The sequence below is a fragment of the Bison bison genome, unplaced genomic scaffold (genome assembly GCF_000754665.1).
Source record: "Bison bison bison isolate TAMUID 2011002044 unplaced genomic scaffold, Bison_UMD1.0 scf7180017864213, whole genome shotgun sequence".
Taxonomy (NCBI): domain Eukaryota; kingdom Metazoa; phylum Chordata; class Mammalia; order Artiodactyla; family Bovidae; genus Bison; species Bison bison.
The window spans coordinates 8,568,119-8,594,488 of NW_011494785.1; the positions used below are offsets into that span (position 1 = coordinate 8,568,119).

Consider the following 26,370-nt stretch of genomic DNA (forward strand, 5'->3'; position numbering starts at 1 on the left):
ATACTAATGTCACGTCAGTCACCTCCAACTCTGCGATCCTATAGACTGCAGCCCAAAAGGCTCTTCTGTCCATGAGATTCTCCAGGCAAGAATACTGGAGTGAGTTGCCATGCTTTCCAGAGGATCTTCTCAATACAGGGATTGAAGCTGCATCTGTGATGTCTCCTGGATTGGCAGGTAGGTTCTTTACCACTAGCACCACCTGGAAAGCCCATACATGAGATAAATATATAAATCTATCTATCTACATTGTACAAACCCCAAGTATATGGCCTGATGATTTTCACAACCTGAACCAATATTCAGACACAGATCAAGAAACAGTACATAACCATTTTCTAGAAGCCCACCTTATTTACCCTTTCAATCATTACCCATCATTGGAAAAGACTCTGATGCTGGGAACGATTGAGGGCTGGAGGAGAAGGGGGCAACAGAAGATGAGATGGTTGGATGGCATCCTTGACTCAAAGGACATGAATTTGAGCAAACTCTGGGAGACAGTGAAGGACAGGGAAGCCTCGTGTGCTGCAGTTCATGGGGTCGCAAAGAACAGACACGACTGAGTGACGTAACAACACCGGCAACCAAGAGTAACCAGTATCCCAACTTCTAGGAGTATAATTGGCTTTTCCTTTTTCAAAAAACAAACTTTCGTATCAGTGGAATCATAGGATCATATAAGAGTATTCTTTGTGCTTTACTTCTGTCACTCCACATTATGCATGTGAGATTCACTGGTGTTATTGTCTGTAGTGGTTGTCCATTCATTCTCACAGCTGTGTAGAATTCCATGGTGTGAAGATACCACAATATATCCAGGTGACTGTTGACATACCATTAGACTGTTAAATTATGCAGTGTCTCTGACTGACTTATTACAGATGTAAAGAAGCTAAGACACAAACTTTAACTGATGTTAATGAAATATACAACTCCTTTCTTAAGAGATTTCAACAAATATTTATTCAATGCCTACTGAACACAAAGCATAGTGGTAAGTACTACAGGAATTATAAAGACAAGACAACACTTTCAGTAGCTAATGTTTTAAGCAAGGAAACTTTATAGATAATGTAGGGTTTTACAATTTAAGTTAACTTTTCATAAATACCTTTAGGGGATGAAGCAAGGTTATGCAAAGTTGTTAAGGAGAAAAAGAGGATAAAAGAAATGACTGATGAGTCTGAACAGGTTAAAGCATTTTATTAAAATAATCTTGAAAGGAAAATATAATTGAAGTTTGGAAACTTCAAATTTGAAGGGCAATTCAGAGAAATAATGTTGCTTAAAACTACCAAATGAAAAAGCCATTCAAAATATAATTAGTACCACAAATTCATAATTACTTGTGAATGTATACCATCTGATACATAACTCACTGAGCTTTTCAAGTCAAAAATGACATTCCATAGAAAATACTGGCTTTTTACTCCAATAGTAAAAATATTATAAAATATTATTTTTAAATAAAGCACATCATAAAATTCAGTTAACATATACTTTCTCTTTCAAAAAAGCAGCTGAATAACTCAAAGTTTTTTCTGTGATTCCTCCAAAAATTTATATACTGTACAGTAACTCAAAACTTTGTTCATATGTATATAGGTGCCTATACAGTATTACTCTAAAACGCCTAATGATTTATTCTACAAATGTTTGTTGAGAATCAACAATCTGAAAGCACTATGCTAGCAACCTAACATACAAAGATGATAAAACTAGGCACTTGCCTTCAAGTAGCTTTAAGGGGAGGCACACTAAAAATAATTTAAACAGATTTTGGTCCCTGCCATGATAAAGGTATGCAAATAAGGCCAGTCAGAGCATATCAAAAGGGCATCTAGATAAGACAGGGGACCAAGGAGAGAAACCAAGAGATACTTTGTGCAGAAGATAACTCCTGAACAAAGTCTGAGACTTAAAGGATAAGTGGCATTTTGCACTTTGGGGAATCAATAAAAGGCAGATATTCAGGAGGGCATGACTGGAAGAAAGAAGGTTGGGCACAGCTCAGGATGGTTAGAACTATGGTGCTTATCTCTATTTGTGCCAACATAGGCCTACTTTTCTACATTTCTCTCCGGTCTTTATTTTTTTCAAATACTATTTTTTTTATTTGGTATAATCCATATATAACTATTTATTTTTCGCCCCCAAGTCTTGTGTTATTCCAGCTTCTGTTAGCATGTCAAAGAAAAGTCCTCTCTTGTGTATCAAATTCTGTGGTGTTTCAAATTCTGTAATTCTTCCAGAGTCTAGAACAAGTACCCTGCAATGTGAAAAGAATCCAGTCAGGTAAACTATAATCAGTATTTCAGTTCATCTTTCTTGTTCTTGCAACTGTAAAGTTTAAATTACTAGGTAAGTTCTGCCAGTACGAAATAAAAGTACAATTTGACTCAGGAAATATATCAAGTTTTCTAATATTCTCTTAGCATTAACGCTTTCCTCTAATTATTTTGTAAAGTATCTTCCATACTATTAGGGGACACTTTGTATCTCTCAGCACAGATAAAATCCATTATTAGTGGCAAGTAATTACTGTGTTTCAGACATGCAATCGCTATCTCTATAGAAATTGTTTTATTTCTGAAAACAAATAAAGCATACCTGTCTGAATCAATGATAGAATGCAGTCTGTGAGCAATTGTCAGGATGGTGCAATCAGAAAACTCCTTCCTGACTGTGGTCTGCACCAAGTTATCAGTCTCAAAATCGATAGAGGCTGTTGCCTCATCCAAGATGAGAATTTTTGTTTTTCTCAGCAAAGCACGAGCAAGACAGACTAGCTGTCGTTGTCCAACACTGTTATAAAAAATAGTAAAATGGTCTCAACAATGGATTTTATGGTCACACACTTCCTATTCTAAAATTCTGATGACATTGTTATTCTCTTCCTAAGCCACATTCATTCATTCTTTAAGAAGTATCCCCTGAGTGATTATACCAGACTCTGGTCCAAGTTCTGCAAATAGAACAATGAATTAAACAGACAAAAGTCTGTGGGTTTTCATGGGGAGACAAAAAATAAACAAGATAAATGAGCAAAAGGCATAAGAAGAATTCGAATATACAGAAAGGCAGGATATAAAATGTGGGCATGGGGTGGACATTTTTGAGGAGCATGCCAAAGAAATCCTCAGAGACGACACCTTTAAATTCAAGACCTGAGGAAAATGAAAAGTGAATCCTGCAGATTTCCAATGGGAACTTGCTCCTGGCAAGGTGATGGGCAGATGTAAAATTCCTGAGGCAGGCAGGAAGTGGCCTGGCATATTCAAGGAACTGTAAGAAGCCAAGGAGGCCAAGGTGGCAGAAACAGAGAGAGGGAGAGCGGGGAGTAAGCAAAGAAGAAGCTGAGTCATGCAGGCTGTGTCTCTTAGCTGCAGAGAGGGTGTAATTGCTTTTCCTTAGGTTTCTGGTCGGAGAAGGAAATGGTAAACCACTCCAGTACGCTTGCCTGGAAAATGCTATGGACTGAGGAGCCTACCTACAGTCCATGGGGTCGCCAAGAGTCGGACACGACTGAGCAACTTCACTTTCACTTTTCATTTTCATGCACTGGAGAAGGAAATGGCAACCCACTCCAGTATTCTTGCCTGGAGAATCCCAGGGACAGAGGAGCCTGGTGGGCTGCCGTCTATGGGATTGCACAGAGTCGGACACGACTGAAGTGACTTAGCAGCAGCAGCAGGTTTCTGATCACATAAAGGGACTGTCCTAAGACAATAGTGGTGAAGATAAAGCAGCACTTTGTTGTTGTTCAGTCTTTCAGTCGTGTCTGACTCTTTGCAACCCAACGGACTGGAACATGCCAAGCTTCCCTCCCTTCCTATCTCCCAGAGTTTGCTCAAACATTTCTTTCCGGAAGAAAGCTATTCGGGTAGGAGTCTTTACTAAAGAGGAGTCAGTTAACTAATGACTTTCCACACTGCATTGTTGCTTTCTTTCCCCTTCATTTTCCTTCACCAGCAGTTTTCCAGCTGGTGGCTACCATTTTATTTATTCCTTCTCTCTCTTCTCTAGAAGGAATCAGCCAATGATGTCCTTTGAACAACAAAATCCATGGTGGCTCAGGAGTGATTTCCCTCTGGGGCCAACTGGTTTCTAAAAAGCCTGGAATGAGTAACTCAGGCAAGCTCTGTTCTTCGCAGCTTACCTGAGGTTTTCACCACCCTCTGAAATCTCATGCAGCAGCTTCTTGGGAAGGGACTGCACAAACTCTTTTAAGTGACATAGTTCCAGCACCTCCCATAGCTCATGATCAGGATACTTGTCTAGGGGATCCAGGTTCATTTGAAGGGTTCCAGAAAATAGAACAGGATCCTAGAGAATAGAACAATCACTGGTAATCTTATTGTCACATGAGGCATGCATACTTTAAATAAGGAAAAAGCAAAATGATGAAAAGCTAAATAGTTACCAAATTCATTTTATATTGAAACCAAAAGCTGAAGGTCAGAATAAGCTGTGTTTGATTAAATCATTATAAACTTCCTGATACTACTTCTTTCTCTAGTTCATAATGTTGATGACAGCTTTCCAACCACAATAATAATGATGATAGTAGTCACCATTTAGTCAGAGATATAATATAATATGGGCTTCCCAGGTGGCTCAGTGGTAAAAGAATCCAGCTGCCAATGCAAGAGATGGGGGTTTGATCCCTGGGTCGGGAAGATCCACTGGAGAAGGAAATGGCAATCCACTCCAGTATTCTTACCTGGAGAATCCCATGGACAGAGGAGCCTTGTTAGCCACAACCCAAGGGGTTGCAAAAGAGTCAGACATGAGCTAGCAACTAAACAACAATGTAATATATAATATAGAGAAGAATAGAATAAATGTATCTATAGTATGTATATAACATTATCAATTAGTCCACCAACCAGAAATAAGGAAGCAAACACTCTTGTTAGATAGCGAACTAGATGTTTCAAAAGCTCCTCTCCAAGGACACACAGAAAGTGCTTAAGCAGAATTCAAAGACAAGTCCATGCTTTTTCCAATACATTTACACATCTAGTGAAACTGCATTTTACTACACCTGTTTTGATTTATAAGAAAGGAATGACAGTTTCTTTTCTCCACCAATTTTTTTCCCTTCCAAAATTTACTTAAATTTGTTCCAAAGTAAATTCATGAATGCCAGTATATGTTTAAACAATATGACAAAGAGATGATAGCATTTTTAGAAGCAAACATAAACATACTTCATAAATTCTCAGCTCAAATCTTTCAAACACAACTGAATGAGTCATATTTGGCTGTAGAAGCATATTATTGAGCCGATTTGCATACTTGTTAATGATCAAGTTCCTCTGATGCCACAGATGGAAAAATCAAAGGAGTTGGAAAAAAAGATCTAACTGAATTATGGTTCCTTTCATTTTTTAAAAAATACTTCTAAACCTCAAGTCAAAAAGTCAAAAAAATCAAAATTCAACAAAGTACCAACTAAGCAAAAGCCTCACTAATTGCTTTTTTCTTCTAAAATTTCTGGTAAGTGGGATCTAACTGCCAACTAGAGTAAACTTGACTATCGTGGAAGACTTAACGTGACTTTTTCAAACAGATAAATGCACTTAGAAAGAATGCATCAGGGTAGTTTCAGTATGATTTCTTCATTTTAATTTTATTTGTATTTACTATTATGAAGGAAACTTGCAAAGCAACATACTAGTTTTTCAAACAGATAAATGCACTTAGAAAGAATGCATCAGGGTAGTTTCAGTATGATTTCTTCATTTTAATTTTATTTGTATTTACTATTATGAAGGAAACTTGCAAAGCAACATACTAGTTTTTCAAACAGATAAATGCACTTAGAAAGAATGCATCAGGGTAGTTTCAGTATGATTTCTTCATTTTAATTTTATTTGTATTTACTATTATGAAGGAAACTTGCAAAGCAACATACTAGTTTTTCAAACAGATAAATGCACTTAGAAAGAATGCATCAGGGTAGAGTATTTAATAGGATTTAATTGCATAGTTATTTTTCACAATATATTTAAAATAATTTGGCTCTCAAATCCAAATGTATAGGCTTGAAAGGAATATATTCTTAAAAAAACAACAAAAAAGAAGAAGTTTACCAGAGGGAGTTAAGAAAGACTAGCAGTAAAACAGTCTTTACCTGTGGAATAATATTGAGTTTGCCACGAAGGTCATGAAGCCCAATAGTAGATATGTCAATTCCGTCAATTATAATTTTACCTCCTGATCCTTCTACAATTCGAAAGAGGCAGTTTGATAGTGTTGATTTGCCTGCTCCAGTTCGTCCCACAATTCCAATCTATAATGAATGTATCATAAACAATTTACACCGTACTTTGTGTAAGGGAAGGAGACCTTTGTACTGACAAAAAATACATTATGTGTCTGGTAAGTGGGATCTAACTGCCAACTAGAGTAAACTTGACTATCGTGGAAGACTTAACGTGACTTTCAAGGATCCATCTTTATCTAGATACCACTTACTCTGGTGGCTCAGAGGTACAGAACCTGCCTGCAGTGCGGAAGACCTGGGTTTGACCCCTGGATAGGGAAGATCCCTGGAGAAGGAAATGGCAACTCTTTTAAGTATTATTGGCTGGAGGATTCCATGGACAGAGGAGCCTGGTGGACTACGGTCCTGAGTTGCCAAGAGTTGGGCCCAACTGAGCAACTAACGCTTTCACTTTACTCACTAGAAAGGCTTGGGCTAATTTGTGTGTTTCCTCTGGTTTTTGAATAGTTTAGTTATCACCCAGCAAAAACTGCCCCAGGCAGAGCAGATCATCCCTGAATCATCCCTGAAACAGCCATTAAATGCGGGGTTGAAAGAGAGACTGATAAAGGGGTTGATTCCATGAGACTTTCTGAATGAGGCTTCTCTACCATTCTTCCTCCAAAACAAACAAGCAAACAAAGGAGATGGGAACCCTTTGCTGAGATAGGCTAGAAAATCTAAAGGAAAGCCTGCAAAACAACTATTGCATCAAAACTACTAAGGGTGGTCACAGATCAAGTCTGGGGATTTTGGACTTTTGGACAAAAGTAATCGGCTTGTCATAAGCATCCAGTGATTGCAGTGTTCCTTTGGCCACGAGATCTGAAGCAACCTCTTCTGGGTGTTGGTTCGTGTCTTGGTGTTAATGGAAACACTGCATGGAGAGAACATTTGGTGCCTGGTTTGCCCTAATTAAAGATCTTAAATCTTAAATCTGACATACTACATCCGAAAAACCAGGAATACACTGAATGAAATAGAATGATTAAAATTCCACAATTATTTCCAAAAATTAATTTGTCCTTGAGGCCACCTCAGTGGACCTGGTTTAGAGGGTTAGAAAAGGAGAATTTGGGGTTATCTGAAACAAGTCTCAGGAAAGGGAAAAGTGGAATACTGCTGTTCATTAAATTTTTTTTATCTTTATTTATTTGTAAAATATCAATCTGATCAGGGAAATCATATATTTTCATAAAACATTTTGAAAAAATATAGAGGTGAAAATCATCTAAAATCCCAACACCTGGAGAGAATCACTTTTTATATTTTGTAACCATTCTTTTTGCTATTAGTAATATGCCTATCTGTTTGCTTTTTTAAAACACAAAAATGATACACTGTCAAAAGATTTGTATATTGTTCTTATTAACTAAATTACATCTCAAGCATTTTCCCATTTCACTGATAGTCTTGGAAAACATAATGTCACTGACTATACAAATATTCTCACCTGTGTATTACTGGAAAGTAACTATTATCTTACTGCCTTATTGTTGCACTTCACTTACTAGAGGAAGTAAAAATAAAATATACTAATAATACTGTATGTGTAGCCAAAGGAAATGAAATTTGTATGATGAAGAGAAATATTCACTCCCAAGTTCATTGCAATATTACAGTAGCCAAGAAAATATCAAAACAACCTAAATATGTGCTATGGATGAATGGATAAAGAAAGTGTATATATATATACTTATACATACATACACATATATAATTCTGCCATAAAAAATGTAGAAAATCCTACCATTTGTGGTAACATGGGTGAACCTGTAGGACATTATGCTGAGCAAAAGAAGCCAGACAGAGGAAAACATTTTATGATCTCACTTACATGTGTAATCGCAACGTGTCAAACTCACAGTACCAGAAAGTAGATAGTGCTTACCAGGGGTTGAGTGGGAAAATGGGATATAAACTTTCAGTTATAAGACACATAAATTCTAGATATCTAAGACATAGCATGGTGACTATAGTTAATAACACAGAAATTTGCTAAGAGATCTTAAGTGCTTAAAATTATGATAATAATTTCACAATTTATTCATATCAAGCTATATACTCTATGTATACTGTACACTCTAAATATATACAATTTTCATTTGTTAATTATACCTCAATGTAGGTAAAAATAGTACAATCATGTTTCATAATAGATTATGAACAATTTAAAATATATATTTTTATTTGTAGAGGAAAAATTTATTCTTTACATACCAACAACGTCTTTACTATTTTTAAATGAAATTTGAACAAATGACCATTTTATACTCCATACCACAGTATATTTTGGCCTTGAGAATAAATATATTCAGATAAAAGGTAAAGTGAAACTTATGAAATATTTATGGTACCTTCTCTTCCCCATGAGTCTGGAAAGTGATATCTTGTAATGCTAAACCAAGATCATCGCGGTATCGAGCTCGATAATCAACAAACTCCACTATCCCTTTACTGGGCCATTGTGATGGAGGCCTCTTAGACGTTATCCAGGGTGCCTTAAAACAAATAAATACTTTTTAAACTGCAATTACAATAAAAATACCTCCCCTCCAAAAGAAAATAATTCTCAGGTATAAAAACAGAAGTGATGAAACAAAAATGAGGAAAGACAACATTTGTAAATATTATGATTTTTCTGAAAATAGTTTTAAATAATACCAACATAAAACTTCTCATCTAGTTATAAGAAGATTTTATAAATCAATTTTCACTCATAAAAAGGCTTCCCATCTTTTTTTTTTTTTTTTCTCTAATTTTATTTTATTTTTAAACTTTACATAATTGTATTAGTTTTGCCAAATATCAAAATGAATCCGCCACAGGTATACATGTGTTCCCCATCCCGAACCCTCCTCCCTCCTCCCTCCCCATACCATCCCTCTGGGCCATCCCAGTACACCAGCCCCAAGCATCCAGCGTCATGCATCGAACCTGGACTGGCAACTCGTTTCCTACATGATATTTTACATGTTTCATTGCCATTCTCCCAAATCTTCCCACCCTCTCCCTTTCCCACAGAGTCCATAAGACTGTTCAATACATCAGTGTCTCTTTTGCTGTCTCGTACACCGGGTTATTGTTACCATCTTTCTAAATTCCATATATATGCGTTAGTATACTGTATTTATGTTTTTCCTTCTGGCTTACTTCACTCTGTATAATAGGCTCCAGTTTTATCCACCTCATCAGAACTGATTCAAATGTATTCTTTTTAATGGCTGAGTAATACTCCATTGTGTATATGTACCACAGCTTTCTTATCCATTCATCTGCTGATGGACATCTAGGTTGCTTCCATGTCTTGGCTATTATAAACAGTGCTGCGATGAACATTGGGGTACACGTGTCTCTTTCCCTTCTGGTTTCCTCAGTGTGTATGCCCAGCAGTGGGATTGCTGGATCATAAGGCAGTTCTATTTCCAGTTTTTTAAGGAATCTCCACACTGTTCTCCATAGTGGCTGTACTAGTTTGCATTCCCACCAACAGTGTAAAAGGGTTCCCTTTTCTCCACACCCTCTCCAGCATTTATTATTTGTAGACTTTTGGATCGCAGCCATTCTGACTGGTGTGAAATGGTACCTCATAGTGGTTTTGATTTGTATTTCTCAACCCATCTTCTATTAAGTTATCAATAAAAGTCTTCTATAACTTTATAAAGGATATGAAAGTAACCTAGAATTTTAATTGACAGGGGACAGTTTGTCATTTATTTCCCACATACTGAGTGTTTACCACACCAGTCAATGCTTTAGTTGTTGGAGATTTAGCAGTGAGAAAAACATAATAAATAATAAACATAAACTCTCCCTTCGGGAGAGTACTTGCTGGTGAGGAGAGACAGAAAGAATCATACAGTCTATGCAGAATATCGTTGCTGTTGTTGCTCAGTTGCTAAGTTGTATTCGACTCTTTTGTGACCTCATGGACCGTAGGTCACCAGGCTCCTCTGTCCATGGGATTATCCCGGCAAGAATACTGGAGTGGGTTGCTGTTTCCTCCTTCAGGGGATCTTTCTGACCCCGGGATCAAACCCGTGTTTCCTGCAGTGGCGGGTGGATTCTTTACCACTGGCCGCCAGGGAGGCCCATGCAGAATGTCAGTTGATGATAAAGTTTTGAAGGTCAGGAAATAGGCAGTGTTGGTGTAATTTTAAGTAGGGTGGTTAAGAAAGTCTTGATGGACCTGATTGGGAAACAAGCCATTTGGATATCAGAGGAAGGGCTTTCCAGGTAAAAGAAGCTAGGTGCATAATCTGAGGACCTGAGACACTGGAGGAAGAACAGGAGCTGGAATACAAAGAAGAGTGTGGTGCCCGGCCAGTGAGGGGAAGTGTTTTCATGAAGGGAAGTGATCACAAGCACCAGATGATAGGCTAGGTAGAGTGAAGACTGGGAGGCTGCCACTGGTGATGCTGACCAGGGCAGGCGCGGTGCAGTGGGGAGTTAGAGCCTGTGTGAGGAGGTTCCAAAAAAGAAGGAGAAAAGGAGTTAGAGCAAGTACAGGAACTATTCCCAAGAATTTTGCTGTAAAGAGGAGCACAGAAATGGGGCTATTTTAGAGTAAACATGGTTATTTGGACGTATTTACTTTTTTCCACATCAAGAGTTTTTGTAATGGTATCTCTCACCTTATAAGGCATCAAATTATATAAAGGTAATTTTTAAAAATGTGTGTGCACACACACATTTTATTCTTTTTTTTTGCAAAATAAAAAAATATATATTAATAGCAGAAGGTTTAGAAAATACAGAAAACAACTTATTTTTCCTTTATTTTGTCCATGGCACGTGGCGTGTGGGATCTTGGTTTCTAGACCAAGGATCAAAACCGCATTCCCTGAATTGGAAGTGTGGAATCTTAACCACTGGACTACTAGGGAAGTCCTGAGAATGATAAAATTTTTATATAGTCCTTACATAGCAGTAGGCTGAACAAACTAAATGTTGATAATTATGATTGTTTTTGTGAAGGTAGACTAATCTTTCAAGAAAGTTTTGGGAAAAATGAAGGTAAGACTCAGGGAAGAATCTGGAGGAAGAATCAACATTTAGGTAGAAGTTGGAGTATGCAGAAAATATTTTAGCATATTTGTAGGCTGAAAGGAGCCAAGGGGTTAGGGTGCTGAAGTTACGACTTAGAGAAGATGGTTAATGGAACAAGGTCTGAGAAAAGACATGAAGAGATGCTACCAAAAATACAACTGGAAATCTGTAGGTTTTTATTTGGAGGAGGAATACACCTTCCTGAGTTATAAGCAAAGGAGGAATTTTTCATGAAGATTTAGATATCTTTATAGTCAGATTGAAGAAGATATAGAAATTCAACATATAACCTTTATCATCTGCCCTATTAATTCATGGAACTGGGAGACAGAAGTAACTGAAATTAACAAAATATGCAGATAATGCAACCATTATACTCTGTCAATAGTCTAATTCTTCTGTCCCTCAAATTATACTTAATTAAAGGGAAAAAAGCAGACTGATTTATTCTCCTCCTCCTTCCCATCCACAGAGATGCTAATGATGAGTAAATGGAACAGAAGGTATAAACAATAAAGGCGTACTTAATTTTTAAATTATACAATCAGACTGTAAATAATTAAGAGCTGACTATATTAAGATACTTCTCAATGTAAAATCTTTACAAAGTTGTAATCAGAGGTTGCATATTTTACTCTACATTGGTAGGGGACAAATCACTGTGCCTCTTAAAAACAGGTGATCATGTTTCATTTTTATAACAAATACAGGTTTGGTTCAGAATTGATTTTCAGAATGTCCATTCAAGATGTACTGCAATATCTTAAATTCTGTATCTGCTTATTGGTTATTCATGAGTACTTACCTCTTTATCCATAGTTTCATATTCACAAACTCTTTCAATGGAAACTGCATTGGCTTCAATTTCACATGCTTTCCTTACCCAAAAATTCAGGGTTTGAGTAATCTGGGAGTGAAAAACCAAGAGCTTAATGAATAAGTATCAGTCTTTTACACAACGTTAATAATACTTTACAAAGCTTTTTCCCCAGAGTTTTAGTATATTTTATCCCTTTGAATTATTTAACAACTTAATTCAAAGTAAACATTTTTATCTATAGACACACATATGTGCTGTTTTAGGTTTGTTAAATTCATTAATGCCATAAATAATGGTTATTTGGCAGAAGATAGACTGTTCACTATATATTAAAGGTGCCCATACTTGGTGTAAGGAAAGATGAAAACCAAGACTGATGGGATAGGCCCTAAGAAATGTACATCCTAAGTGGGGAAAAATTTGTGCATATTACCTTTGCCACACTTTACCATTTTCCACTAGAAGAAGGATTCTTCTAATTTTCTGACTACAAGTATCTCCTTTTTTTCCCCCAAATTTTACGTTCTTCACACTCACCTTTCCTCAAAATACACGTTCTCCATGGTTATAACCTCAAATGTAGTTCTGAAAGTCAAAAAGCCCTCACAATTCAAATTTTTCTTGAGTTTGTTGTTAAAAGATTTGATGGCCAACCTGACTTGAACTAAAATGGGCCTCTTTAAAGTGTTGATTTAATTGACTCATGCTACACATTCACATGTTTCACTGCAGAACAAATAGTTTGATTACAGAGTTCTGCCCAGGCACCCCATATACTATACATATGCATGTGTACATGCCAAGTTTCTTCAGTCACGTCCAGCTCTTTGCAACTGTATGGAATGTAGCCCGCCAGGTTCCTTTATCCATGGGATTCTCCAGGCAAGAATACTGGAGTGGATTGTCATGCCCTCAGCAGGGGATCTTCCCGATCCATGGATCGAACCCATGTCTCATGTCTCCTGCACTGGCCAGCAGGTGCTTCGCTACTAGTGCCACACCTGGGAAGCATGTATGTATGCCTCATCTGCTTTATTCACCTGCTCTCTCACCTGTCGACTACCACTTCTTCAAGCATCTCCAAAACTTTTTGCTGGGAAAATGCTTCCACAACCAGCGGGAGGCAGCAAATGCACTCCAAGAGTTCATCAGTCCTGAAGCATGGAGTTTTATCCAACAGGAATACACAAACTTATTTCCCATTGGCAAAAATGCATGGATTGTAAAGGTTCCTATTTTGATTAATAAAGATGTGTTAGAGCCTAGTTACAAAGATTTAAAATTCATGGTCTGAGACCACAGTTATGTTTGCCCCAACATAACAGATGGACAGGACATGGTAGAGAAAGGCCCTACCCTTGTTGTGTGCATGCATGCTAAGCTGCTTCAGTCTTGTCCGACTCTTTGTGACCCTATGAACTGTAGCCCTCCAGGCTCCTCTCTCCATGAGATTCTCCAGGCAGGATCACTGGAGTGGGTTGCCATACCACCAGGGGATCTTCCTGACCTATGGATTGAACCTGTATCTCTAATGTCTACCCTGTGTTGGCAGGCGGTTTCTTTACACCAGCACCACCTGGGAAGCCCCTACCCTTATTACACTTTATAATCTGTAAGGATAGGAGAGGATGAAATGTCTGGGTGATGATGCAACACTAGGATCCTGGTCCTCTAGCACTGAGCCTTGGGGATCGGCTTTCTTTCTGTGAACTACCTTAGAATGGCTGAGCCAGCTATTTTGCTAGTAGCAAAAGAGAAAAAGAAATGCGCCTCCAGGGTAATCCAGATTTGTCTCTCATTACTTAGTTACTACCATCTCTTATTCAGACAGGAAAAGAAGAGAGCTTAATCAATTGGATTATAAACATGTCATATACCACACAATCATTATTACTTACATTTAGGGCATAGGATATAGACAAACCAACTATTGCTGAATCTATAGAATTGCCAGCCAGCACAGTAAGCACTGCAGTGAAGAACACCATTAAGTTGCCAAGAAATTCAAGTCTAACAGACAGCCACCTGAAATAATGGAAAATATTCCTGAAATGAGATGCAAAAGCTTTGGTGCACTCAATATGAACTCTCCTCTGGGAAATGAAGACATAAACATCAATAGCTGCTTTCTACTTTTTTCTCACTTAGTTAGAACTCAATCAAACATAGGATGGTTGCAATGACAATAAAGAATTTATCTGCGTAAAAACATGCTTTACTTTTGAAGAACTTTGCTTTTAAACTTCAGTTCAGTTCAGTCTCTCAGTCATGTCCGACTCTTTGCAACCCCATGAACCGCAGCATGTCAGGCCTCCTTGTCCATCAACAACTCCTGGAGTCCACCCAAACCCATGTCCATTGAGTTGGTGATGCCATTCAGCCATCTCATCCTCTGTCATCCCCTTCTCCTCCTTCCCTCCATCTTTCCCAGCATCAGGGTCTTTCCAAATGAGTCAGCTCTTTGCATCAGGTGGCCAAAGTATTGGAGTTTCAGCTTCAACATCAGTCCCTCCAATAAACACCCAGGACTGATCTCCCTTAGGATGGACTGGTTGGATCTCCTTGCAGTCCAAGGGACTCGAAAGAGTCTTCTCCACACCACAGTTCAAAAGCATCAATTCTTCTGCGCTGAGCTTTCTTCACAGTCCAACTCTCACATCCATACATGACCACTGGAAAAACCATAGCCTTGACTAGATGGACCTTTGTTGGCAAAGTAATGTCTTTGCTTTTTAATATGCTGTCCAGGTTGGTCATAACTTTCCTTCCAAGGAGTAAACTTAATCAGAATTAAAAAGAAAAAGGAAAGAACACCAGCTGAAATGATGCATTTATTTTAAAATCTCATTGGAAAATCACTTACCTTCCTGATTACATGCACATTTTATACAATAAAATTAATCTCTAAAAGTTAAAATGTGCCCAAGTACTATTTAACATCCCCCCCGCTACTGGGTGAAATGTATAGCTTCAAATTCAAAATATTATAAATTGTTGTATGCAAATAAAATTTATGTTCACATACATAAATACAACATAGAGTCATATCTTTAGTAATTCTAATAGCATCCTATGTAACTTAAAAAAAACGTAGGATCTTATATTTACATGAATAGCATGGACTGTTCATATGGATATAAATAGATGTACTTTAATTTAAATGTGTATTAAATACTAGAAATATTTAAGGTTTTAATATTTTTGATGAAATGTTACTAAAAATACTCTATTTAGAGGTCAATAAACAAAACATCCAGGAAGGGACTAGTCCTGAATTAGGTATGTGGATATGACTTACCTGTTTGAAATCACGTTGTTGTAGAAACAGACCAAGTTCTCATTCACCACCTCTTTGTTTTGCTGGATGAACCTCTGTTCATGTCCAAATGCCCTGATAGTGGACACTCCCAGCAGAGTCTCGCAAAAATGGGAAATGACTGGAGAGTGAGATGCTCCTGCCAATCGTCGAATCTGCCGAGAGCTCGCCATGTAGTATCTCTAACAGGAAAACAGAAAGAGGTGGTCTTGCAGATATAGCCAAAATTTCTTCAGCAGTTTGAAACTGGCAAGATTCGTGTGTAGTGGGCTAATGAGCAGCTCCCAAAATTTAAGTTCAAGTTCTAATCTCCATCGCCTGTGAATATGACCTTATTTGGAAAGAGGATATTAGCAGATGTCATTAATGTCTTGAGATGAGATCCTTAGGGTTGGCCTGAAATCCAGTCTGAGTGTTATAAAAAATAGAAAAGGAGAAGACACAGACATAGGGAGAAACCCATGGAGGACAAGATTGGAGTGATGTACCTGGGAGCCAAGGAAAATGCCAGGGGTCACTGACAGTCACCAGAAGCTAGGACAGAAGCATACAACGGAGACCTACTCCTGGATTTTGCACTTGGGGCCTCTAGGACTGTGAAAGAATACAATTTCTTTACTTATGTAAAGTAACACCAAGTTTGTTATAGGAGCCCCAGGAAAGGAATGTACCTTTGTAACAGTGAAAGTGAAAGTGTTAGTAACAGTAAAAGGCCCAAATTCTGGACAGCACAACTCTAACATAATTGGGCAAAATTTCACCTTGGTAATGTTCTCAAACAACCATTATTGAGTACCTACTGTGGAAAAAGCTCTATGTTAAATAGTTGAAAGCATGGCCAGGTGGTTAACCCATTAAATGAAGGAAGCCTACCAAGTGCACAAACAATATTTTTGTGATAGCGAATGTGTTCAGTCGCTCAGTCATTTCCAACTCTTTGCAATCCCATGGACTATAGCCCACCAGGCTCCTCTGTCCATGGAGTTTTCCAGGCAACAACACTGGGGAAGGTTGCCATTCGCTTCTCCAGGAGATCTTCCTGACCCAAGGATCAAACCCATGTCTCTTGCATTGTAGGCAAATTCTTTACCATCTGAGCTATCTATACCTAACTACAATTATGGAAAATTTTTTCCACTAAAAAATTTCAATATGACCACAGTTATAATTGGTGCTTCCCTTCTGGATAGTTGGGATGAGTAGACTGTGGAGAGCTAGAAAGAGTAAGCCTGAGTTAATTGGACCATCATTCATCAACCCCAAATAGTTGTTATAAACCAGAAATGAAAATAAACAGTTGCCAAATCTTGAAATTTTTTTTCAGGAAAATATTTTATGTAAAATTCCTGACTTTAAAAATGTCTTCATTTTAGTAAAAAACATTGAGCTAGCTAAATGAAAACATATCTGAAGCCACATGTGGTCTATCATCTTGGAGTTTACAAGCTCTGCTCTATGCTAAGTGCTCTGGAGAATACAAAGGAAGATGGCATTCTGAGCCTGCCAGGGGACTTAAGAGATTGTCCCAAAGAGAGTTTCATAACAGTTCAATGAATTGTTGAAGCCCTGGAGTCTCTCCATAAAATTATAGAGAGCTCTGAGCTTAAGTACCTTTGATCTGGATTAATGCTTGTCATACTTCAGCAAAAATTACCAAAGGATTATAAAAACACAGATTTCTGGGGCCCAATCTGAGAGATTTTTCATCCCCCAACCCCAGCTCTATTAGGGTATGATAAATAAAAATTATACGTATTTACTTGCAAAATATGATATTTTTAAAAGAAGAGGTACAATTGGAGATTCTGATTCAATAGGTCCATGGGTCCAGGGACCACACTTTGAGTAGCACTGATCTAAAGCAAACTTCTTATCCTACAGGTGAAAGAAATGAAGGTTGGAAAGGGATGTGATGTACCAAGCACAGGAGTCAAGAAAGTGACTAGAATTTGAGGCTCCTGGATCTATGTCCTGGGTTCAACCTATTAAGTTCCCCTTCACAAAACATGGTTTCTAGACTCTTTTCCATTCCTAGTCACCCTATTATAGTGCACCAATCACAAAATTTTCATTTGTGATACACTTTGTTGTTTTTGGTTTTTTAAGCAGATACAACTGATTCTCAACATCATTCATCAATTTTTTTGGTTATTCTTTTAAACTATAAGACATAGCGTCTGTCCCAGAGCACTTACAATCTTATTGAGGAGACAATTTTAGGTCCACTAAAAAATAAGACAACAACAAAACAGCCTACAAAATAATATAGCACAATATAATAATATACTGTAATAATATAGTTTAATAAGTCCATAATACCTTCATAAGTCATATCTTTGCACTATATTGGTAGAGAATGCTTCACACAGAAAGTAGAATATAACCTATGCATAAAGAGTAAGATCCAGGTGGCAGAGAGAAGAGGGGCATCATAAGAAATAGGAACAATAATGATAGTAGACATGTAGAAATGAGAAAATGATTAACAGCTTGGTTTGGAAAAATTGGTGGCAAGAATACACAGAAGAACTGTACAAAAAAGATCTTCATGACCCAGATAATCACGATGGTGTGATCACTCACCTAGAGCCAGACATTCTGGAATGTGAAGTCAAATGGGCCTTAGAAAGCATCACTACGAACAAAGCTAGTGGAGGTGATGAAATTCCAGTTGAGCTATTTCAAATCCTGAAAGATGATGCTGTGAAAGTGCTACACTCAATATGCCAGCAAATTTGGAAAACTCAGCAGTGGCCACAGGACTGGACAAGGTCAGTTTTCATTCCAATCCCAAAGAAAGGCAATGCCAAAGAATGCTCATACTACCGCACAATTGCACTCATCTCACATGCTAGTAAAGTAATGCTCAAAATTCTCCAAGCCAAGCTTCAGCAATATGTGAACTGTGAACTTTCAGATGCTCAAGCTGGTTTTAGAAAAGGCAGAGGAACCAGAGATCAAATTGCCAACATCCGCTGGATCATCAAAAAAGCAAGAGAGTTCCAGAAAAAACATCTATTTCTGCTTTATTGACTATGCCAAAGCTTTTGATTGTGTGGATCACCACAAACTGTGGAAAATTCTGAAAGAGATGGAAATACCAGACCACCTGACTTGCCTCTTGAGAAACCTGTATGCAGGTCAGGAAGCAACAGTTAGAACTGGACATGGAACAACAGACTGGTTCCAAATAGGAAAAGGAGTACATCAAGGCTGTATATTGTCACCCTGCTTATTTAACTTATATACAGAGTACATCATGAAAAACAATGGGCTTGAGGAATCAAGCTGGAATCAAGATTGCCGGGAGAAATATCAATCACCTCAGATATGCGGATGACACCACCCTTATGGCAGAAAGTGAAGAGGAACCAAAAGCCTCTTGATGAAAGTGAAAGAGGAGAGTGAAAAAGTTGGCTTAAAGCTCAACATTCAGAAGATCATGGCATCTGGTCCCATCACTTCATGGGAAATAGATGGGGAAACAGTGGAAACAGTGTCAGACCTTATTTTGGGGGGCTCCAAAGTCACTGTAGATGGTGACTGCAGCCATGAAATTAAAAGACGCTTACTCCTTGAAAGGAAAGTTATGACCAACCTAGATAGCATACTGAAAAGCAGAGACATTACTTTGCCAACAAAGGTTCATCTACTCAAGGCTATGGTTTTTCCAGTAGTCATGTATGGATGTGAAAGTTGGACTGTGAAGAAAGCTGAGCGCCGAAGAATTGATGCTTTTAAACTGTGGTGTTGGAGAAGACTCTTGAGAGTCCCTTGGACTGCAAGGAGATCCAACCAGTCCACTCTAAAGGAGATTAGTCCTGGGATTTCTTTGGAAGGAATGATGCTAAAGCTGAAACTCCAGTACTTTGGCCACCTCATGCGAAGAGTTGACTCATTGGAAAAGACTCTGATGCTGGGAGGGATTGGGGGCAGGAGGAGAAGGGGACGACAGAGGATGAGATGGCTGGATGGCACCACCGACTCGATGGACGTGAGTCTGAGTGAACTCCAGGAGTTGGTGATGGACAGGGAGGCCTGGCGTGCTGCGGTTTATGGTGTCGCAAAGAGTTGGACATGACTGAACGACTTAACTGAACTGAACTTGGAAAAACTGAACTCCAATAAGAATTTTAAAATTAGGATTTTGAGAAAACATTAAATTACAAGAACTGCATCCTTTCATATAAAGAACTTCAAAACACTATTATATTTAATTCAAACAAGAGTTAAGGAATTTTGTTTTTACACTAGAGCCTCCCAGTGACATTATCTTGGAATTCAAATTGGCTGACTACATTTTAATTAGAATATAAACATATACACCTATCATGAGATCTGTTTAGTACTTCTAGCAATGGTTTCTTGATAGTAGGGTAACAGGGCAAAAGGGAATATTTGTTTCTCTCTTGAATCTTCAGGCAAATTGCCTTTCTGATAGAATGTAAATAACACCCAGGTTTTGTGGTGGCCATGAAAATGCACAACTCAGTTCTCTTGTTGCCGGGCACATCGCTGACTGACAGCGAGGCTGCTGCCTTTCCAAATCCACTCCTATTTTAGAATGGAGGCCACTTGTCCCTCAGGTGGCTCCCAGGAAATGACTCAGTAGGGAAGGGGTGTTAAAACAGACTCATTCAGAGGTCACGTGGGAGTATCAATGGGCAGTATTGGTTGTGGATTTTCCCTTCATTCAACCAAACCTCTTATGAAACTGTTCTGCAGTCCGAGACTTCCTACCCAATCCTCTTCGTTTCCCTTCTTCCTCAGACTCCTAACCATCTGAGCCATTAGGGAAGCCCAACTAGTGTTTGACTGTGAACTTGGAAGTTATTAAAACATAAAAATCCATGAACTTACCTGTATAGTGAAATAGAGGAAAACCAAGGGAATAACCCCCAGAATGAAGAGTGGTAAAGCTCCCACAATGACCAAAACTGTTCCAATAACATCCAGTGTACAATTCACCCAGGTCCGTATGTAGTAATGGAAACGCATATCAATTATAAACATGTCCTGAAAAATTTGACATCAGATCACTTTATTTTTAACTTTTTATGGTTTAAAATGAGGGGAGGAAGACATATATCAGTCAGTGTAAAAATAAAAACACTTACCCAGAAGTGACAATCTGAATCTTAAATGATTTTTGCCTTCCTCAACTCACCCCCACATATTTTTCAGTTATAACAATTAAGAGGGTTTTATAGTCCCAAGATGTCAATGATCAAGCAATCTGCATTTCCCAATCACAACTACATGACACTTGGTTTATACGGCTGCCGTATTTTAAGGTTATGGCTATGCACAGTCTAATACAGGAGCCACTAGCAAATATATGGCTATTGAGTACTTGAAATGTGGCTACTGCAAATTGAGATATAACCCAAGTCTATAACACAAATCAGATTCTGGAGATTTTGTAAGAATAAAAAATCAAAATATGCAATTAATATTTTTACATTTATTACACTTTAATGTTTCAGATATTCAGATATTCTGTGTCAGATACTCTACACATTAAGATATATTATTATAAATAACAATTTCAACTGTTTCTTTTTAATTTTCTGTTGTTGCTACTAGAAAATTTTAAATTACCTATGTGGTTTGCATAATATTTTACTGGACAATACAATTAAAAGTACTTAGCTGTAAATACGATGGGTAAAACCCTATAGGTAAGCAGAGACATTCTGGGAACCTCTAGCCATTCCTCATTTGTTACTAGTGAGTTGATAGTTTTTTTTAAAGTTTTTTTTTTAAGTCTTTAAGCAGGCTTAGGGACTTTCCTGGTGGTCCAGTGGTTAAGAATTCACTTTGCAATGCAGGGGATGTGGGTTCAATCCCTGGTCAGGGAACTAAGATCCCACATGCCATGGAGCAAATAAGCCTGTGTGCCATAACTAGGGAGCCCACTTGCCACAACTACAGAGTCTGTGGGCTGCAGTGAAAAATCTTGCACAATGCAACTTAGACCCAATGCAAAAGAAACAAAGAAAGATATTTTTTAAAAGGTACAATGCTTAAAATCCAGATATCTCAATATAGACTTACATATTTTTCCCCTTCTCTGTCTGATTCTCAAACTCTATGTGTGTAAGAATTGGAGCTATAGACACCAGAGCACATGCACTTCTTGGATTCTTTCAACAATTTTTTAAGAGTTTTAATTATGTGTGTTAGATGTGACTCTGTTATACATCAATTATGAATGTCTCAAGAATTAGAAATTAAACAATGAAATCTACACTGAACATAATCTCGTTTTTTGAGAATGATACTTTTCATAAACGAGATTATGAAGTACTAAATGTGGATCATCATTTATTTACGTATGCCCTCTAATAAGATAGGGTTTCCTTACCTTGGTGAACCTATTGATGACCTGGCCTATGGGATTGGTTTCAAAAAACTGGAGCGGGAGATGCAGCACATTGTCCAACAGCTGAGCATGCAAAACTCGAGAGGCAGCCAAGGATCCCCTGGTGACTACATAAGCTCCAGAGCACACAAAGAGACCTAAACACAAACTGCTATCAGGGACATGTTAACAGCTTAAACTTCAAATTTTAACACTCAAGAAATTGCATATAATAGAACTTATTTTTAATGGAAAACTCAAGTATCAAATTTCAGAATGTGTAACTCTGGACCAAACCAAGTATAAACATACATGGCACACTGAGAATAGATACAGACGTTCTGATGGGGTATCAGAGCAAGGCTCTCTTATTTTTGAGCATAGCTTCTAGAGAAACGCTCTGAAGATAACAGATCAACCAGGTGGGTAGAATGTTAGCAACCTATTAACTTTATAACATCCTGAGGGACAATGGTAGTCACTGGTGGTACTAGGCAAACAGTTTCAGTTCTCCTAGCTTCTAGGTCCATGGTAGAATTGTGCTTTTTGGCCCCTTTGTGATTGGAGAGAACAAAGAAATAGTTCCGAACTATTGAGGGAGAAACAACACAGGACACTTCCAGATTAGAGCATTTAATTGTTGGTGTCAGATCTGCTAAAGCTCCTACTCCCTTTGCACGGTGCCTGCCAAAGTTTAAAAAAAAAAAAAGTTGAGTTGCTTTTTCAACTTGGGCTCTAGAATCAGAAAAATCCCCTTCCCAATCAACAATGCACAAGTGGTGTGAGTGAGGAATAAACTTTTTTGGTCTGTCAAGCTGCAGAGATGTGGTTGGTGGAAGGGTTGTTCTTGACGAACTAAAAAGTCAAAAAACATAATCAACATGTCGCTTTAGTGGAAAAGGTTAAAAAACTGTTAACAGCATCTATTGACAACTGTGGGCTGTGTTTGACAAAATACTGAATATAACAAGAAAGAGGCAAGCTCAGAAAAGAGCTATCCAGGTGTGCAAGACGAAATGAAAGCACAAAGAATCGCCAACTTGGGGAACTTATAAGGTTGGAAAAAGAGAATGTTTGGTTATAATGATTGATTCAAAGATGGATAAGTAAGTTGTTTCAAGGAGAGTAATTTCCTGGGTTTCTATGGAGGGAAATTCTTTGAAAGATAACATTTCCATCACCATGTGAAGCTTAAGGATTAAGCCAATGAGGAAAACGAGTAGAACTGATAAATAAAGAGTAGTGGATACTTGGTTTGAGCCCCCTCGATCAACTGAGTTTAAAGACTTGTGCCTGGACTTCTCCATTTGCTGCTGCTGCTAAATTGCTTCAGTCGTGTCCGACTCTGTGCGACCCCATAGACGGCAGCCCACCAACTTTCATGTTATCTGAGACATTTGCTTTTGAGTCTTCTGGGATACACAATTACTTTGTTGATCTCTATTACATAAAATTGTTAATAAAAGTGTGTTGGCAACATGATTCTTGTAGGTATAATGTGTAAAACAAAGCAAAACAAAAATAGTTGACCCTGACCACTTCAAATTATTTTAGCTAGTTCTATTTTAAATAATATCACACACGACTGTTTAATAATGTCTTACTCTTAAATATTTATTATTATTTTCCTACCTCAGTCCCCCATACTTTCTTCTAGCCCTTCTAAAAATAGGTTGTTGCCCATTTTCCCCTCAAATATTCAGTGTTTACATTACTACTAAACATAATATTCATGAAGTTCACTACATTTACAATGCCTGTACCACTATTTTTCTATGCCATAAGAACTCATCTATTCCCAAACAATTCAGTAGTCAGAAAAATTCTTTTGAATATATTTGAACTCTTCAGATATTCTATTATTTCTTTTATGCTCTTTTGCCCCCTCCTCTTGCAACACAAACTACTATCTTGGAACCCCTTGTATTTCTGCTCTAAACTGGAACATTTGTGGGGACAGACTTCAATTTTCTTCAATTACAGAAAATGTTGTTAAATATTATATAGTTGATAATTTCTATCTGCATTTACTGCAAGTCTTACTATAGGGATGGTGAGCATCCTGGATTGTTACTGTAATTTTTCCTTATTTATCATTTGCCATCTGTTTCTGGTGTTGTACATCTGGAACTCTTTCCTCCAATTTATCTCTTCCAACTTGTACAATCTCTTTAAATTTTTTTAAGAACTTTCTTGCTCTTAGACTGACCTTATTTCTGCACATTCTGCACTTGCTTTGCTTCTGCCATTTGAATATCTAAAGATACTAATTAGATATTTTAAGCTTCTCTTATATACCAAGTATGAGTATTTTACTTCTTGGTTCCACTGTTCTGTTTGTTAGCTCTTATTTATACTATTCACTTAATTAAAACGCATGACCATCCATCATGACCAATTTAAACATGCGAGATAAAGATATGGTTAATCAAGAGGTACTTGATGTGCCCTTCTTCTGCCAGTGTATACATTAATTTCCCCCAACATTTATCTCCTCTGAATGGAAGTTCCACGTAAGTGGGTATGACCCTGCAAGTCTTATATGGTGATTTATATGCAGGCTGGAACTTCTTCAAAAGCCACACAAGGAGGCCATCTTTAATATATGTCACACACACTAGTAACCTTCATTCTCTTTTTAAGCATCAACTCCTAGTTTTCATTGTATTATTACTGTGCCAGTTGGTATATAATAATACATAGCTAGTGCTGGGGATGGGGCTGAGCTTGTAGGAGAGGCTGACAGGCCAGGACAAAGCTCTAGTGAGCCACTTTGATTAATTCTGTGCTACTTAATCTTACTCCCTGTACTTGTGTTTCTCCAGTGGATAGACTGGACCACTTACTATGCTTTTACAGCTTCATCTAGTATTTGTTACAGGTTCTTCTACCCTTGATTATCACTATAATCACTTATGCAGAAATTCATCACTGTGAAATTCCCTGAACCCTTTACTTTTGGATTTGTTCACTGTCATTTCAGTGGAATTTTGTGAGGTAAGTAAAGTAAATGATCCACTCATTCATCTCAAACAGGGAGTAGCAGTGTACTCCTTAAACACCACACGTTGAAAATAAGGTGTCTATATTTTACACACTGGGTTGGAAAAGGAAGTTTCTAACAAGGAGGCATAAAACACAACAGATTAGGGATGTCCAGAGTGTTTCAGAGATTCAGCACATAGCTGAGAACCAGAAATAAAATGTTTAGGGCTATTTCTTTTTCAGAAGATAAGGTAGGATCGTTATTATTGTTATAAAATATAGATGCAGTATTTTCTGCTTCAGTTCTCCAGTTTTGTTTGAATGTCAGCCTTCTATATTATTCATAGCAGGCCTCTGGTATTAACATGTGAAAGTGCTATTTATGCTTTAAAGCTCAAAAATTAATGTAAGCTTTTATGATATCAGTGAATACAGCCTACTTTTGATTGGATCAGGTTCCAGAGGATGCAGCTGTGGACCACTAATAAAACCAGAAATTATAGAGTTTCATTTCTTACGAAATAATTTAAAATTTATAACATAATTACATTTAATAATAAGTCAAAACTTTAAATTTTTAAATGTAAAAAATAAATCCAGTCATGAAAAAATCTTTTTGATTAAATTGTATATAATCTGTTACTGTCATTACAAAATACTTTTTATACCTTCTGACAGTTAGTTAAAGTAAACGAGTAAAATTTTGAATACTAAACTTGCATACCTTGCCTAGTATAGGAAAATAACAGTATTTGGTCACTTAAAATATTCTCCAAAGGATACTGAATCTCCCTTAAAACTGCAACATGAGCTCACTAGGTTAGTAAGAGTTTAACTCTCCTATATATGATGATAGACACTGGTATAGAGATGTATATGGGATATTTCTTTTGCTGCTCAGCATTCTATCGATATATCTCTAAATCTACCTTCACCTCATTGAGTTTCAAACCACAAGCCAATAAACTTGACTCACTGGTTTAGAACCAAGCACATTCTAAGTTCCTGAATCTCATTTTAGTTATTAACATAAAAACTCTTTCCCCAATGAGTGTAACAGAATGACAAAACAAGCATAAATTTGCCTCAAAATATTTGTTTACTTTCTGATGGACATACTTATAGGTAGTACTAAGGTGGTCCAACCAGTCCATCCTAAAGGAGATCAGTCCTGGGTGTTCATTGCAAGGACTGATGCTAAAGCTGAAACTCCCAATACTTTGGCCACCTCATGCGAAGAGTTGACTCATTGAAAAAGACCCTGATGCTGGGAGGGATTTGGGGGCAGGAGGAGAAGGGGACGACAGAAGATGAGATGGCTGGATGGCATCACTGACTTGATGGACATGGTTTTGGGTGGACTCCGGGAGTTGGTGACGGACAAGGAGGCCTGGCGTGCTGAGATTCATGAAGTCGCAAAGAGTCGGACACAACTGAACGACTGAACTGAACTGATGGTGACATAATAAAAGATAAGATGGGAGAGGAGAAAACAAAGCAAGGCCTTGAGTCACATACTTTTAAATGTTATCCTCATTTTCTGTTACCATAAGTATGTATTC

General features: G+C 37.7%; 1 protein-coding gene across 3 annotated transcripts in view; it reads right to left on the reverse strand.

Moving 5' to 3' along the window:
• Positions 1 to 957: 957 nt before the first annotated feature.
• The window catches only part of LOC104992304 (multidrug resistance-associated protein 1-like), a 98,687-nt gene continuing 73,274 nt past the window's right edge, over positions 958 to 26,370 (reverse strand). For 2 of the 3 annotated variants that reach the window (XM_010845143.1, XM_010845142.1), the window contains 10 exons: positions 21,827 to 21,981; positions 20,320 to 20,475; positions 15,442 to 15,641; positions 14,042 to 14,168; positions 12,129 to 12,230; positions 8,632 to 8,775; positions 6,143 to 6,301; positions 4,163 to 4,329; positions 2,614 to 2,808; positions 958 to 2,272 (listed from right to left, as the gene is read on the reverse strand). In XM_010845143.1, coding sequence (XP_010843445.1) covers positions 2,140 to 2,272; positions 2,614 to 2,808; positions 4,163 to 4,329; positions 6,143 to 6,301; positions 8,632 to 8,775; positions 12,129 to 12,230; positions 14,042 to 14,168; positions 15,442 to 15,641; positions 20,320 to 20,475; positions 21,827 to 21,981 — 1,538 coding nt within the window. In that variant the 3' untranslated portion in view covers positions 958 to 2,139. Of the gene's footprint in view, positions 2,273 to 2,613; positions 2,809 to 4,162; positions 4,330 to 6,142; positions 6,302 to 8,631; positions 8,776 to 10,387; positions 10,464 to 12,128; positions 12,231 to 14,041; positions 14,169 to 15,441; positions 15,642 to 20,319; positions 20,476 to 21,826; positions 21,982 to 26,370 lie in introns of those variants that run through there. The other variant, XM_010845144.1, reaches the window with a different exon arrangement.